Consider the following 17114-nt stretch of genomic DNA (forward strand, 5'->3'; position numbering starts at 1 on the left):
CCAATTTTTGAAACCGAGAAACCGTTAACCAGGTTTTTTCCGGTTAACCGGGATTCAGAATGACATTGTTGAGCCGCCAACTTCAAATAATGGAGCCCTATACTATACTACTACAATATATTCATGTCGAAATTAGGCTACTTCATAATTTCACGAATATACCGTATTTTCCGGACTATAAGTCACACTTTTTTTCATAGTTTGGTTGGTCCTGCAACTTATAGTCAGGTGCGACTTATATATCAAAATATATATAATTTCATACTGACTGACATGAACCAAGGAGTAAACACTACCGTCTACAGCCGCCAGAGGGCGCTCTGGGCCACTCTGGGCTTGTGACAACTATATGCTGCTCCTGTACCACTGAAGAAATATTACCGGGAGCTTGGTGATTACTGGTAACTTGCTTGTTGGACTCGCTAGCTTGTTATGTTAATTTAGCCTATTCAGCCTCCCAGGTATGTTCTTTATGCTATTGTGTTGCTGAATAACTGTTAATGTGTTACGTTAACATACCGGACACCTATTCAGCCTGTTGTTCTGTGTGCTATTGTGCAGTTTCCTCTTCATGACGCATTTTTTTACTGATGCGACTTATAGTCCGGAAAATACGGTAAGTGGTCGCTGGAATGCGATTTCTTTTCAATACATTATTTGTGCATTTAAGACACACCCATGGACCGAAAGGAAATTCAATCATATTCACAGCGGCAACTTCAAAGAGACAAAGCGGAGATTCCTTATTTGACAGCATAAAAAAAGCACAGCACCGAGAGTCTGCCCAACCAGCATAACGCCAGCACTCCAAAACCGACTCAACTGGGTAATCAATCAGCCAAACAGCAGTGAATATGCGTGTTGCATCCATTAATAAACAGCTTAATGCGCACACACAGGTAAGCCTACCTAGCTTCTGTGATTGGCTTTGGCTGCGAGTCCCGAAGTAGTAGCCTAATATGTTGACAGGTTCCGTGATTTATCTCTGATGGTCACTTAGTTAATCTCCTTCCATATCCAATGCGCCATCCGATGTTATTGCGCGAGCTTTCGGTCTTTCATAGACCTTCTTCAGGCATACAGCGCGCTACCAAAAACTATTCGTATTGTATCCTAGCGGTCTGCATGTACCCCATCACAGTAGGCCTGAAAGTTGCACCAAGACTAGTCTATTTAGTCCATAAGAAAAGCAAGCTTGTTCCCCTTTTCAGTCTTCAGACTGAAGCCTGGTGGATAGATGATTCACTTACTTAGTCAAATGTGTTTGTGGTAAGTCGCTTTTGTATAAGCCGTCTGCTAAATGCCAAAAATGTAAATGTAATTGTGCTGCTGCTTGTCTTGGCCAGGATGCTGTTGTAAAAGAGACTTTTAATCTCAAAGAGACTTTTCCTGGTTAAAGAAAAGTGAAAAACAAAAAACTCCAACTGGAAGCATCAATCTAGTTAGTAAGCCAACTTCCACAGAGCCCACAGTAATTGTAGCGCTGCTGCTGATTGGCCTGTTAGGTCAGCGGATCGCAGCATAACTGATGTTCATTGGCCCACAGATGAGACGTAAGCAGTAAGTCTGGTGCTGATTGGCACGCACGCACACGCACACGCACACGCACACAGACACAGACACACACACACACAGACACAGACACAGACACAGAGAGACACACACACACACAGAGACACAGACACAGACACAGACACACACACACACACACACACACACACACAGACACACACACACACACACACACACACACACACACACACACACACACACACACACGCACCTGTTGCAGTGGCTCATCTATGAAGTTGGAGCCGGTCAGCCTCCTGTCAATCTTTATAGCCTTCAGCTCCAGCTTCATCTCATCCAACGTCTGAGAGACAGAGAGAGGGAAGGGAGGGAGAGAGAGAGAGAGAGAAGGGAGGGAGAGAGAGGGAAGGGAGGGAGAGAGAGAGAGAAGGGAGGGAGAGAGGGAGGGAGAGAGAGGAGGGAGGAGGGAGAGAGAGGGAGGAGGGGGAGAGAGGGAGGAGGGGGAGAGAGAGAGAGAGGGGAGAGAGGGAGGGAGAGAGAGAGAGAGGGGAGGGAGGGAGAGAAAGAGAGACATACGAGTGGAATAATTACCGTACTCAAATGAACAATGTTGTTCCTTCAGACCTGGTTGAACACATGAGGATGAGAAGTCTCATCTGATAACTCTTCTATTGGCTGGTTGTTTGGTGTCATGCTCATATCTCATGATTGATTAATGACATATCACTCTACACCATGTAAACCTGCAATCTGATAACACAGACTAACTCTTGCTCAGGTACATGAGTGCGCGAGTGTGTGTGTGTGTGCGCGAGTGTGTGTGTGTGTGTGTGTTACCTTCAGTATACCCGTTTGCGTGGCCGGCAGGTAGGACTGTTCACACTTCTCCAGATGTTTCTCTGAGTTTGTCTTCCCATATAACAGAGTGACCGCAAAACCCCTGTGGAGGAGAGGAGAGGAGAGGAGAGGAGAGGAGATGGGGGATAGGAGAGGAGAGGAGAGTAGAAGAAGAGAGCAGAAAAGGAGGAGGAGACGAGAGGGGAAGAGAAGAGAGAAGGAGAGGAGAGGGGAGATGGGGTGATAGGAGAGGACGAGAGTAGAAAGTAGAGGAGAGCAGAAGAGGAGGAGAGGAGAAGATAAGAGAGAAGGAGAGGAGGAGAGTAGAAGAGGAGAGCAGGAGAGGAGAAGAGAAGAGAGAAGGGGAGGAGAGAAGAGAGAAGGGGAGGAGAGGAGGAGAGAAGAGAGAAGGAGAGGAGGAGAGTAGAAGAGGAGAGCAGGAGAGGAAAAGAGAAGAGAGAAGGGGAGGAGAGGAGGAGAGACGGAAGCCAGATCCATGTTCAACAGCGAGCACGACTTCAACCCACCAGGATCAACGTGACGCTGGTACGTCACTCTACTAGAAAGCGTATTGAGAACAGGGACGTGGGCTGACGTGCCAGACAGTCACACAGCAGAGCACCAAGGACACCAATGACTCACACAGCCTAACGCATCACAATGAGCCCCCGTCCTCCCATTTCTACCTCCACCGGCCTCCTCCCCCCCCCCCCCCCCCCCCCGTGTTCCTCCAACTCACCCTCCAACGAAGCAGAAGATGTAGAAGGCCAGGTAGAAGATGGCGAAGGGTCCGAACGTGATGAGGAACAGTACCACTCCGAGACCCCCCCATCCCCAGACGGACAGGCTGGCCTGGAACACACACACACAGACACACACACACACACACACACACACACACACACACAGACACAGACACAGACACAGACACAGAAAGAAAGGGTCAACATTAACACTTAATGGACTGCACTTTATCCAAAGGGCTTTACAACAGCCTCTCATTCACCCATTCACACACACACATTCACACACCAATGGCGACCAAGCTACCATGCAAGGTAGGGGTGTAACTAGGGATGTCCCGATCCCACTTTTTCACTACCGATACCGATACCGATACCTGGGCTTCGGGTATCTGCGATACCGATACCGATCCGATATTTGTATACATTTTTTGACCCCTGAATAATAACAAATACCTCCCCAGTATATAGTCCACACCAACAACAGTTAAATTAAAGACTGCCAGCCTTTATTAAAGCAACAAATGCGACGTGTTGTGGATTGAAACTACGGATCATAAGCTTTCAAATTATGTGTCATACATTGAAATCCGAAAAAATATGAAGTTAGAGTAATTTGAATGTTGTTAGACGTCAGGCACATATAGGGTTAACCTCTTTGTAATGAAACCGGAAGCAAACAGCGCTATGCGCATTTTAAGCGCATATAGGACACGCGTGAAGCATTTCTGCGACACGCGTTTCTGTTCACTGTTTTCATTCCCTCATCGCTTATACACATACGTTTGACTGCGCGTGACAGTAGGATCGGATCGGAGCCTTTTTTTTTTCTGGTGCGATCCGCGATCCAGCATTCAGGTCCAATATCGTGCCAATATCCGATATCAGTATCGGATCGGGACATCCCTAGGTGTAACGGATCACCTAACTCACGGATCGGATCGTGTCACGGTTTTTGAGTCACGGATCGGATAATTTTTCGGATCAACACAAAACATAAAAATAAAATTAAAAAGCTTTTTCCTCGAATTCTGTAAAAACACCACTTTTACTGTGTAAAACCCAACAACATTCAAGATGTCAAAACTGGTATATGTGTGTGTGTATATATATACATATATATATATATATATATATATATATATAGGGTTATACATATACATACATAACATATTCTACACTCAAACATTAGGCTACATATTAAACAGAAACACACATTCAACTTAAATGATGCAGTAGGAGAGAGGGGGGAGGCACCTGGTTGCAGCAGTGAATCACTGGGCTCTTTAAAGCAGACAAATAATCATGTTTTATGCCACTTTTAACTAAATAATAAAGTGAAACCTTAATTTAAACATGGTATGAAAAAATTGGCTACATTATCAGAAGTTGTCACGCTGCCTTTTTTGTGCCTCCCGTCAACACACCAGGGTGATGTCGCGGCAAATGTGTGGCCACGCTCGTACGACTTTCTCGTTGCACAACGCTTAAACACCGTAACTTTTTTATCGACCACACTTCCAATGACACTGTCCGTCATTGTTATAATTGACAGAGAAGCCAAAGTGCTCCCATACATGGGATTTAAATGACGAGGGAGGCATTTCGAGTTCTTCTCCGTCGCCAACATTACCAGCACTCGCCATGATACACTTGGTCTGCGTTCGTAAATTTGCTCTGAGAGTGCCGGAGAGCACACTGGGTCCGACGTCATAAAGGGACCAAGTAATTTGATTGGACAAGAGGCGTTCCATGAATGCTGATCAGATTCCAGAGCGAATTTCCGAACGCAGCCTTGTTGTTCTGGATTTTTTTTTTCATTATCAACCTATCATTGCGCTTTAGAGTAAAACAAAGCACGCAACTGTCGCGTCTATCTTTTCATGGCAACTCTACATTGTGATTTACAAGGGATATTAACTAATATTAAGTAATATTATTACTTGGTTACATTTTGCAATTGATCCGCGGTACACATGCGTGCCGAACCGTGGGGGGCGATCCGTACGGATCACGGATTATCCGTGATCCGTTACACCCCTAATGCAAGGCGCCGGCCCGCTCACTGGGAGCAATTTTGGGGTTCAGTGTCTTGCCCAAGGACACTTCGACAATGTGGCCAGCCGGGGCTCAAACCGCCAATCAGCCCAAAGTTCGACATGTGGCCAGCCGGGGCTCAAACCGCCGATCTGCCCAAAGTTCGACATGTGGCCAGCCGGGGCTCGAACCGCCAATCTGCCCACCTTGAGATCATTAGACGGCGGCTCTACCTCCTGAGACACAGCCGCCTCCACATTAACAACATGACACCCGTGTACTGAACTGAGTACAGCTGCAGAAGAATCCTCCGCTTAACTCCAGCATTACGACACTGTACACACACACACACACACACACACACACACACAGTACACACACACTGTCACAGTCCTAATTCGCACCCGTCAGGACCAGCCTGTTCACCAGACACGCACACTGTCACAGTCCTCCTTTACACCCGTCAGGACCAGCCTGTTCACCACACACACACTGTCACAGTCCTCCTTCACACCCGTCAGGACCAGCCTGTTCACCAGACACACACACTGTCACAGTCCTCCTTCACACCCGTCAGGACCAGCCTGTTCACCAGACACACACACTGTCACAGTCCTCCTTCACACCCGTCAGGACCAGCCTGTTCACCAGACACACACACTGTCACAGTCCTCCTTCACACCCGTCAGGACCAGCCTGTTCACCAGACACACACACTGTCACAGTCCTCCTCTACACCCGTCAGGACCAGCCTGTTCACCAGACACACACTGTCACAGTCCTCCTCTACACCCGCCAGGACCAGCCTGTTCACCAGACACACACGCGGTACATTCCGCAGTACCCACAGCATCTGGCCAGTGGTTTTTTTTCTTTTTTTTTGGGGGGGGGGGGAGTTTTTCCCTCCCATTGAATCCCTTTGAAAACAACAACAACAACAACAAGAATATTCGGTTTCAAGATTCAAGATCGCTACTCCCGATTGGCTAACCGATAAATCATTCAGAGGGGGCATCCCGATCAGTGTAGCAGGCTGGCTGCACGCCAGGGGCGTGATTGGTCAATTGGTCAAACGTAACAGAGGACTGACCAGTGACCACTGTCCTTCTCTGATGAGGATGTCACTCTGACAGGACCCGTCTAAAGGGAAGATCACCTGAGCCAATACACTCTCCTGAAAAAGAAGGGAGGAGTTGCCTATAAACAAATGATTTATAGTAGTGTTGTCAGGAGGGAAGAAAAAGACTGTGTGTGTCTCTCTCTCTCTGTGTGTGAGTGTGTGTGTGTGTGTGTGTGTGTGTGTGTGTGTGTGTGTGTGTGTGCCATGGTCAGGTTTCCTGTTATTGTCCGGGCAGGAAACAGACACTATCTAACTGCTGACCTCGCTGCACTATGACCCAGTCTCCCAAACAGGCTAACGCTAGCTCAAGCTTTTACTGTGTCCCCTTAGGGCCTAAATGACTCACAACAAGGCTAACACGCTAACACTAGCTCAAGGTTTGACTGTGTGGCCTAGGGCCTAAATCACTCACAAGGATCACACGCTAACACTAGCTCAAGGTTTGACTTTGTCGCCTAGGGCCTAAATGACTCACAACAAGGCTAACAGGCTAACGCTAGCTCAAGGTTTTACTGTGTCCCCTAGGGCCTAAATCACTCACAACACAGCTAACAGGCTAACGTTAGCTCAAGGTTTGACTATGTCCCCTAGGGCCTAAATGACTCACAACACAGCTAACATGCTAATGTTAACTCAAGGTTTGACTATGTCCCCTACGGCCTAAATGACTCGGCTACAACGCGGCTATCAAGCTAACTCTAACTCAGTGTTTCACAATAGAGGGGCATAATAATACTCACAAACAGGCTAGCACACTAATGCTAATTCTGGGTTTCACTATGGAAGGGCGGAGGGTCTAAACGACTCACAACCTGAACCCACCCCCAAATGTTATCTTTCTTTCTTCCTATCACGACGACTGCCAATGGCCCCTGGCTTGTGCTAGATTACTCTTCCTACTAGAACTGGTGAATTGATGATTCACTTGCTTAGTCAAATGCATCGATTGCAAGTCGCTTTGGAATAAGGCGTCTGCTAAATGCCAAAAATGTAAATGTAAACCAGGCTAACAGAATAACTCTGGCTATCGCGCTACGTATTGCCAGTAACCCACTCATATATTACCATACATTGCGAGCTCTCTCAATAGCCTACATAAGCAATTCCCACCCAGTCAACGCTCCCAGTCACACATGCAGGGCACCACAGCGAACTCCGGCCTCCTCGCCTTCTCACTCGCTAGCATCAGCGGAGGCCGGAGGAGGTAGAAATCGGAGGACGAGGGAGGACGGGGGGCTCGCGTCGTAACGGCACGGAACGAGGAACGGTAATCGGAGCCAATCAGAGGCAGGGGCCACAGTTCCGTCGTTCTGTCTGTTCCACCGCCTTTTACGACGCTCACCGTCGTACGCTTTTACGAGCTCACCGTCCTACGACGGTCCACCTCTGCGAAGCACCATCGCCGGGTTGCGTAACCCTATAACAGGGTCACATTAGCCCTCAGTCATTAGCCCTCAGTCATTAGCCTACATTACAGGGTCCCTTCCCTGGAGACAGAGATATCCAGGCTGACAGCTAAAGCCGGCCGTGGGGAGGGAGGTGTGGGTGGGAGGGGGGGAGGGAGGGAGGGGGTGTCCTTAAATGAACTAATCGCGTTCCCAGACCCAGGGCAGCGCTTCCGCCCCCCCCCCGCCCCCCTCCCGATGCTTGAAAGGGCTGGTTTGCCTGACGCATCGGACTTGGCCGTGGTTCACCACAGACAGGTAGGTAGGCTTCACCACAGACAGGTAGGCTTCACCACAGACAGGTAGGCTTCACCTGCAGACCCAACACTGTTCAGAGCCAGGACAGGGACTGAACAGGTGTGCGTGTGTGTGCGTGTGTGTGCGTGTGTGCATGTGTGTGGCTGGAGTCAAGGACGTCAGCTAGTTGCTTACACACCTCATGAAAGCAGAAAAGGCCTGCTTATCCCCGTCAAGTGTTTAAGCCCTTGGAGTTTGGCATTCTGGAGTGTGTCTGTGCTTGTATCCGTGCGTTTGCTTACGTGTGTATACGTGTGTGTGTGTGTGTGTGTGTGTGTGTGTATGACTGTGTGTGTTGTGTGCTTACGTGTGTGTGTGTGTGTAGCTCTGTACCGCAGGGACACAGAGTCTCTCCAGGTGCAGTCGAGGGAGGAAACTAGGCCACCGATTCTACACAACGCCCCACACACACCCACACACACACACACACACACACACACACACACACACACACACACACCTCTCGGAGCCTCACAATGCTCTACTCTCCTCTCCTCTCACCGCTGCTAGGAATTAGTTTCTAAAGTTAACCACGTCGGTTGGAACAAAAAAACCTCCAACGAAACCAACCGAACGACATTCCACAACACTGACACAGATAATGAGGCCGAGGCCCGACAGACAGACAGACAGACAGACAGACAGACGACCGACCACCCAGTGAACAACACATACCAACACGTACACTACCGTCTCCGTTCAAGACAGAGACGCACATACCATAGGCTAGGACGCTAACGCTAGGTGACGTGAGGCCATAGACGGGGACAGAGGAACCGGTGGAGCACGGGCTAGCGGCAGGCAGGCTAGCGGCCGGAGCAGACAAGACACAGGAGCATGGTGACTCACAGCGCCGGGAGGCCCGCCACAGCAGAGAGGATCTAGAATGTGACGGAACCCGCTGCTCCCTCTTTCACAACACAGAGACGCTGAGACAAAAGGGCCTGGCGGTGGTGATGGAGAACAGCCTAGTCAGTCACAGCTGTGTGTGTGTGTGTGTGAGTGTGTGTGTGTGTGTGTGAGTGTGTGTGAGTGTGTGTGCGTGTGTGTGTGTGTGAGCCCAAGCACAAAGCCTGGACCAACACACACGGTCACGCTCGCACACACGCACTGCCATAACGCTCACACGCACACACACACAACTATACACAAGAGGACACTCAAATCCCAACTCCCAGACATGTAGGCTACTAGCCTCCTAGCATCCGGGCCGCAGCGACCTCAGGGACCAGGCTAGCTCTGCTCTGCTCTGCTAGGGGTGACGGAGGGAAGCTAGCAGGCTAACAGGCTACGCTAACACACAGTAACCGTCCAGGTTTCTAATATACTCCTAGAACTCTGTGGTTGCCAGGCCTGCATGTAAGCCTGTATAAATACACACTTCCGAACAGATAAGAAAGCATTATAGAGCCGCTGGCCCTGTACCAGGGTGGAAGTTATTAGGTGTGTGTGTGTGGGTGTGTGTGTGTGTGTGTGTGTGTGTGTGTGTGTGTGTCTAATGTGAAGCTCCATCCTCTCAGTGTTTATTACAACGGAGCTGTAACTCCAGGCAACTATGTCTATGCACACACACACACACGCGATACAATCTCTGTAGGCTTACAGTACGTCCTGACACTTGAATTAAAAACAGTGTTGGCTGACACCAATCTCCCGGGTGCCGTTCACATCGCAACTGCTAGCCAGAGCCTATTCTCTAAGCCAGGGGTCTAACACTGTGAGACAGATTCATTCCACCACACACACACACACACACACACACACGCTACCAAGGGGGTCAAATGTCATTGGAGACATTTGTACCCCCCCGCACACACACACACTTGCTGTACAGATACTCTAAATGCTGTGGATTGGTAGAGAGTACTTAACTTAAGAGGTTAGATGGAAGTGCTTGCCCTATGACATCAGACACAGTGTGTGTGTGTGTGTGTGTGTGTGTGTGTGTGTGTGTGTGTGTGTGTGTGTGTGTGTGTGTGTCAGTGCTGTCACTTCTAGTGGTGTAGCGGCTGTAGCAGCTCTACATAGACGCACATCCAACACACATGCATGCATGCACACACACACACACACACACACACACACACACACACACACACAGAGTCTTTATGACAGCTTACAGGAGGGTATTAACACACACCAGCTGTTCTAGTGATCACCGCCAGCTTCAGCAGGATTGTCCTTATGTAACATTCATTTATGTAAAGACTACACACTCACCAAACACTTTATTAGGAACACTACACCAATAGTTGGTAGGGCTGGGGTTGCAAAATTCCTGTAAGTTTGGGAAACTTTCTGACAATTTCCACAGTTTCTATAATGTCAAACCTATATGGAAAATTGTCAGAAACTTTCCCAAACGTATGAGAATGCAACCCTAAGTAGGGCCTCCCTTTGCTCTCAAAACAGCCTCAATTCTTTGTGGCATTGATGTTGGCAAAGATTCCTTTGAGATTCTGGTCCATGACATGATGCTGGTCCATGAATTCCTGCAGATTTTTCAGGGGGAGTTTCAAACTGTGAATCAAACTGTGTACCACATACCAAAGTTCTATTGGATTCAGATCCAGTGACCGGAAGGCCCCTGAAGAACACTGAACTCTTGTCGTGTTCATGGAAGTAGTTTGAGATTGCTTTTGCTCTGTGACACGGTGTGTTATCGTGCTGGAAGTAGCCATTAGAAGATGGGAACATTGTGCCCATGAAGTGACGCACACATGGTCAGCTCGAATAGGCTGTGGCATTCAAGCGCTGATTGATTGGTGTTAACGGGCCCAAAGTGTGGCAAGACAACATGTCCCACACTGTTACACACCACCTGAATGACAGACAGACTCACACACACACACACACACACATACACACCACCTGAATGAATGAGAAGGTGTGCAGGTGTTCCTAATAAAGGAGTGGGTATTAGACACCCACATATTTGTGTGCGCTCAAACACAGGCATGCAGACACGCACAAACACACCCACATATACACTTGTGTACGCACGTTCAAACAGGCATTAATGCAAGCATGCATGCACACAGACAGACACAGACAGACAGACAGACAGACAGACAGACAGACTCACACACACACACACACACACACACGCGCGCACACGCACGCACACACACACACACACACACACACACACACACACACACACACACACACACACACAGCTCCAACAACCAGCAGAGATCAACCTAGCCTAACCCCTATTGAACTTCATAAACCCTCAGCAGCAGAAGTTTGTAATCAGTGACTCGTCGACGCTTGAATAGAAGAAGTTCTCCCCCCCCTCTCTCTCTCTCTCTCTGTCTGTCTTTCTCTCTTTTTTCATTCTGCCCTTCACACACATACTCGGTCTACAAGTATCCTTCATCACACACTCAAACAACAGCCCAGTGACTGCCTGCACAGTGCTCAGACACTATACAGTCACTCTTATCTGCCTTTGCTCTCTCTGTTGTTTGACAGACAGACAGACACAGACAGACAGACAGACAGACAGACAGACAGACACACACACGTTGGGGGCAACTTCAGCTGTACATACTCCAAGGGCTTAAACACTTGACGGGGATAAGCAGGCCTTTTCTGCATTCATGAGGTGCGTAGCAGCTAGCTGACGTCCTTGATTCCAGCCACACACACACACACACACACACACACACACACACACACACACACACACACACACACACACACACACACACACCTATCAGCGACAGGGTTATCACAACGCCAGTCCTCACGCGTCATAGTGGAGCCGGGGCACAGCTAAGTACAGGGCTAGGATTGGAGAATGTGTTTGTGTGTGTTGAGGGGGGGGGGGGGGGGGGGTGTCAAGCTGATCCTAGATCTGTGCGTAAGGAGCACAGGCACAGCTTACATGTGACCCTGGCCAGCGAAGATAACTCTGTCCCAGGTCAGCGAAACCAAGGGGTTAAGCCAACCCATTAAAGCTCCCCTCCTGAGAGCTGCTTTAAGCCTGGGAGAAAGCAGGAGAGAGGAGAGGGGAGGAGAAGAGAAGAGAAGAGAGGAGAGGAGAGGAGAGGAGAGGAGAGGAGAGGAGAGGAAAAGAGAGGAGAAGAGAAGAGAGGAGAGGAGTCGAGAGGAGAAGGGTTATAATGCATTCTTCTTCTTAAGCACAGACTATGAAGGGTTAGGGTTACGGTTAGGTTAGGGTTTAAGGTCTAGGCCTACACAGTAGATGGTGTGGAGTAAATAACCTAGGCCTTCGGGTTAGACATGAGGACGTTTTGTGGTGTGGAAAACCTCAGACAATCCAGTTCAGATAGGTCTGGATTGGAAACACAGGTAGGTCTAGTAGCTAGGAGATGGAGCCAGAGGCCAAAATGGAACTGGGCCACCCATCATAGTGTCCTACACTGGATCCTGAGGATGTCTCTTTCTCTACTGAGAAGTCATCCTGCTCTGCTCTGCTCTCCTCTTCTCTTCTCTTCTCCTCTCTTCTCCTCTCTACTCCTCTTTTCTCATCTCCTCTCCTCTCCTCTCCACCTCCCTGGCCTCTCTCCCCGACAGTGGCCATTTCACCGTCAGTGTGGTGTTTTTGACAAGCTGCTGTCGTGAGTGGTGTCATCCTCTGCCTCACATTGTCCCTAAGCTTTGATTAAGACACCCTAATGAGATTTACCTCACAGGAGCAATGGAATACAGCCACCGGTCTGTGTGTGTGTGTGTGTGTGTGTGTGTGTGTGTGTGTGTGTGTGTGTGTGTGTGTGTGTGTGTTAGTCTAGTACACAAACCCAAAAGCACCCTTCTCACTTCAGCTGGTCTATTCTGTTCGACGACAACAACAACAACAACAACAACAACAACAACAACAACAACAACATATGTTGGCTAAGGAAATTGACTGGGAGAGGAAAATAATCACTGACAGCATGGCAACTACAGTAAGAGGAGTCGCGGGAGGGGGGGTGGGGGGGGAGGGGGGTGGGGGGGGAGGGGGGGTGGAAGGAGCCAATTGGAGTGTGGCCACAGTGGGATCGGCTCTTCTGGACACACTCACTGTCACACAACACCGGTATGGCTTCCCAGCTTCATACACTATTATGGTTCCATCACACACACCATCACCAGGAGACAAGTCGGGCGGGGCCCACACCTACGTAGTGTGGCCAGACAGATTTAGACGTGTGACACACCAGAGTGGGGACATCGGGGAGTGACTTGGACACCTCCTCCTCCTCCTCCTCCTCCTCTGTGATACCGGCCTAGATAGTGGGTCAAAGGTCAATGGATGTAGGAACAGACTAAATCCTTCCCTCGCCGGTTGAAGAAGAGATGAGCTGTATTGGACCGGGTCACAGGGTCATTTTACACCGGTGACAACAAGTGACAACCAGGCCTGGTTCCAGAACCAACACCGTGGGTGACTGACTATGCCAGCGCAAAATCAATAGACATCGTATATGGACTAGGGCTGGGCAAACGATCAACATTTATTTTTCAATAATCGCAAGAATTAACGATCAATTATCGATTAATCGATAAGCTTTTTTTTCATAAAAAAATTTAAATTAAAAAAACTAGGGCAGAAATAACAAGCATGTTTTCCTTGGGGGAAAAACTTTATTTGTGTTGCTATTGCACACATTCATTCATTCACATTCAAACTAGACACTACAGTCAGATAACAATCCTCTTAAACAAGGCAGTGAGTAGCCTAAATTGTTTAACTTAAAAACACATTTTACGTTATAAATAAAAATATAGAAAATAAGTAACTCACCATAGGAGCAGTAAAAAAACAGTTAATCACAAATAGGAGGATGACTGAAAACGTTAGTGTCCTTAAGAGCGTCCAGCTTAACTTAAATTTAAACTCCAGCGAGAGACTGTAGGCGGCAGGCCTACTGGTTCTTGTTCAGAAAGATGATAATGTTAACATGTTCAGGGGTGAGAGACGAACGCAATCTGGTGACACGTAGACAAACTAATTTCCATTATTATTATTCAAAAAATATATATAATATAATAATAATAATGATTATCGATCAAAATATTTTGTGATCGACCAAGATCCTTATCGATCAATTATCGATCATTGATGCCCACCCCTAATATGGACCAACAGTATATACAAATATGACGTTAAACGTTCAAACACGCCCAGGGAATATCAACAATTCAGAAGAAGAAAACATGTAACTTTTGATCAGGTGGGCGAGACGGGCTGAGCCCACCCCTGCCCAGAGCTACCGCCGGCCTTGGTGACAACAGTGTCGACACCTACGATTGAAACACGTTGCGGCTCACATAACTCACTAGAAAATGTAGCCTAATAGTACGTTGCTAATGGCAACTCTGGATGCTGATTTACGGGCGATGGGGTTGAGCAGATAAACTGACAGGGCAACATTCCGTGAAGATAAGGTATCTGTCTATGCAAAAGACACACACAAACCCATAATCAAGCCTACAGCTTTGCAACCTCAACCACGTGTCATGAAAGAATATTCACAACTCAGACAGCCAGTCAGACGACCAGAGTCAGACGAGCAGAGTCAGCAACGCTGTCAGAACAGTCGTGGACAGTAGGGCTGGGACAGTGGACAGACTGTGTGGACAGACTGTCTCATTAAAAGTCACTTCAAAGTGGATCTTGGTTGGCTGGAATACTCCTCTATATACAGAGCCTACTCAAATATGTTGAATATCAGAAATGGGTCTGCCCATCCCCACGTATCTCTGTCATTTGAACAGTACGTTTATGACATGGGATTGATATAACTAGACAGAATCATTACCAGACGCCACTGTGAGTCTGACTGACTCTGTTCCAGATGTGAACAACAAGTGACTTTGCATAATCATGGAGGGCAATACCCTCCACACTGGACAGACAGACAGACTGACTGACAGACTGACACCCTCCACACTAGACAGACAGACTGACACCCTCCACACCAGACAGACAGACAGACAGACAGACAGACTGACACCCTCCACACTGGACAGACAGACAGACAGACTTACACCCTCCACACTGGACAGACAGACAGACTGACAGACTGACACCCTCCACACTGGACAGACTGACAGACAGACAGACTGACACCCTCCACACTCGACAGACAGACAGACAGACAGACTGACTGACACCCTCCACACCAGACAGACAGACAGACAGACTGACACCCTCCACACTGGACAGACAGACAGACTGACTGACTGACACCCTCCACACCAGACAGACAGACAGACTGACACCCTCCACACTGGACAGACAGACAGACTGACAGACTGACACCCTCCACACTGGACAGACAGACTGACAGACTGACACCCTCCACACTGGACAGACAGACAGACTGACTGAGAGACAGACAGACAGACAGACAGACAGACTGACACCCTCCACACTGGACAGACAGACAGACTGACTGAGAGACAGACAGACAGACAGACAGACTGACACCCTCCACACTAGACAGACTGACAGACAGACAGACAGACAGACAGACAGACAGACTGACACCCTCCACACTAGACAGACAGACAGACAGACAGACTGACACCCTCCACACTGACAAAACTTGAGCAATGAGCAGCTGAAAGGACAACAAACTGTTTAAACACACGACACAGGGAGAGGATGAACCCAATCCTAACCGAATCTGCTGACAAAACATTGCGTTGTAGAGGCAACAACTGACATCGAAAAGCTAATAGCCGGCTAAGTCATTCATTCCGAATTCCCCCCCCCCTCACACACACACACACACACCCACACATACACCCACACACACACACACACACACACACACACACCACACACACACACAACACACACACACACACACACACACACACCACACACACACCCACACACACACACACACACCACACACACACACACACACACACACACACACACACACACACACACACACACACAGCCCATCTCACCTGAGCCCGTCGCGTTATGGCTGTAGTTAACAGTGTTAATCTTCGGTACATAATCAGAATCTAAACGCATAACGTCGCTTATTAACAACCTGAACCTGCAGCGGCTCGTTCAGCCCAGAGACATGCAGGACATCCGGAGAGCAGCGTGTTAGTGAGGGTAATCCTCTCTGTGTGACTGACCGGCAGATGCCCGGGTGTGTTTACCTGCTGATGCTAACACTAGCCTGGCTAGCTGCTGCTGCTGTCACCAGACTGTCACCGTCCACCGGACAAACACAACGAGTGGCCTCTCTCTGCAGCGCGTGTAGATATAAGGTATACGGTGAACTTACCTCTGCGAACATCGTTTAAAAGCGGCTAACCCCACCACATGGTACAATGAGGAATGTGGATCTATTTATCTCCTTTAAAAGCGGTTGTGTCCCCAGTCTCCGTGTTCTCCTCGCAGAGACGCCATGTTGGAGGTTCACGTCTCGAGCGCCCCTCTCCTCCACGGCGCTCTCCGATTGGCTGGACGTGCTGTGACGCGGGGCAACACACCCCGTGACCGCTCTCCGATTGGCTGGACATGCTGTGACGCAGGGCAACACACCCCGTGACTGTCTGTGTTGTTTAATTCCATAAACATTCCATCTACAACTCTGACCTGTCAATCACGATGGACGCGAATAGATCATTAGTAACACCAAATAAAAATAGAGTGGTTAACGTACGGAAGAGTATTAGGGCCACCAACACAAGTTTTTTAGGGGGCGGGGGTTATATTCTGAGATAAAAAGTCAGAATTTCTGAGATAAAAAGTCCGAATTTCTGAGATAAAAAGTCAGAATTTCTGAGATAAAAAGTCAGAATTTCTGAGATAAAAAGTCAGAATTTCTGAGAAAAAAGTCAGAATTTCTGAGATAAAAAGTCAGAATTTCTGAGATAAAAAGTCAGAATTTCTGAGAAAGCACATAATGAGTTAGTTTGCAGACTCACAAATGTAGACGTAGAGTAGCCTAACATGTAGTTAATTCCATAAACATTCCATCTACAACTCTGACCTGTCAATCACGATGGACGCGAATAGATCATTAGTAACACCAAATAAAAATAGAGTGGTTAACGATTGTGTCGCCGTGACGTTTTCTTACATGCTATGACTATACTTTAACTTTGCACCCTCTG

The 17114-nt window shown here is 48.3% G+C and overlaps 1 protein-coding gene across 1 annotated transcript in view; it reads right to left on the minus strand.

Moving 5' to 3' along the window:
* The window catches only part of snx13 (sorting nexin 13), a gene marked incomplete at its 3' end in the record, with an annotated part of 51944 nt that extends 35570 nt beyond the window's left edge, over window positions 1-16374 (minus strand). Inside the window, exons 1-4 of the mRNA XM_080525632.1 lie at window positions 16280-16374; window positions 3107-3219; window positions 2368-2470; window positions 1784-1873 (exon numbers count right to left, since the gene is read on the minus strand). Coding sequence (XP_080381758.1) covers window positions 1784-1873; window positions 2368-2470; window positions 3107-3219; window positions 16280-16291 — 318 coding nt within the window. The 5' untranslated portion in view covers window positions 16292-16374. The remainder of the gene's footprint in view (window positions 1-1783; window positions 1874-2367; window positions 2471-3106; window positions 3220-16279) is intronic.
* Between the last annotated feature and the right edge of the window lie 740 nt (window positions 16375-17114).

The sequence above is a fragment of the Nansenia antarctica genome, assembly GCF_963989245.1.
Source record: "Nansenia antarctica genome assembly, chromosome: 3".
Lineage (NCBI taxonomy): Eukaryota > Metazoa > Chordata > Actinopteri > Argentiniformes > Microstomatidae > Nansenia > Nansenia antarctica.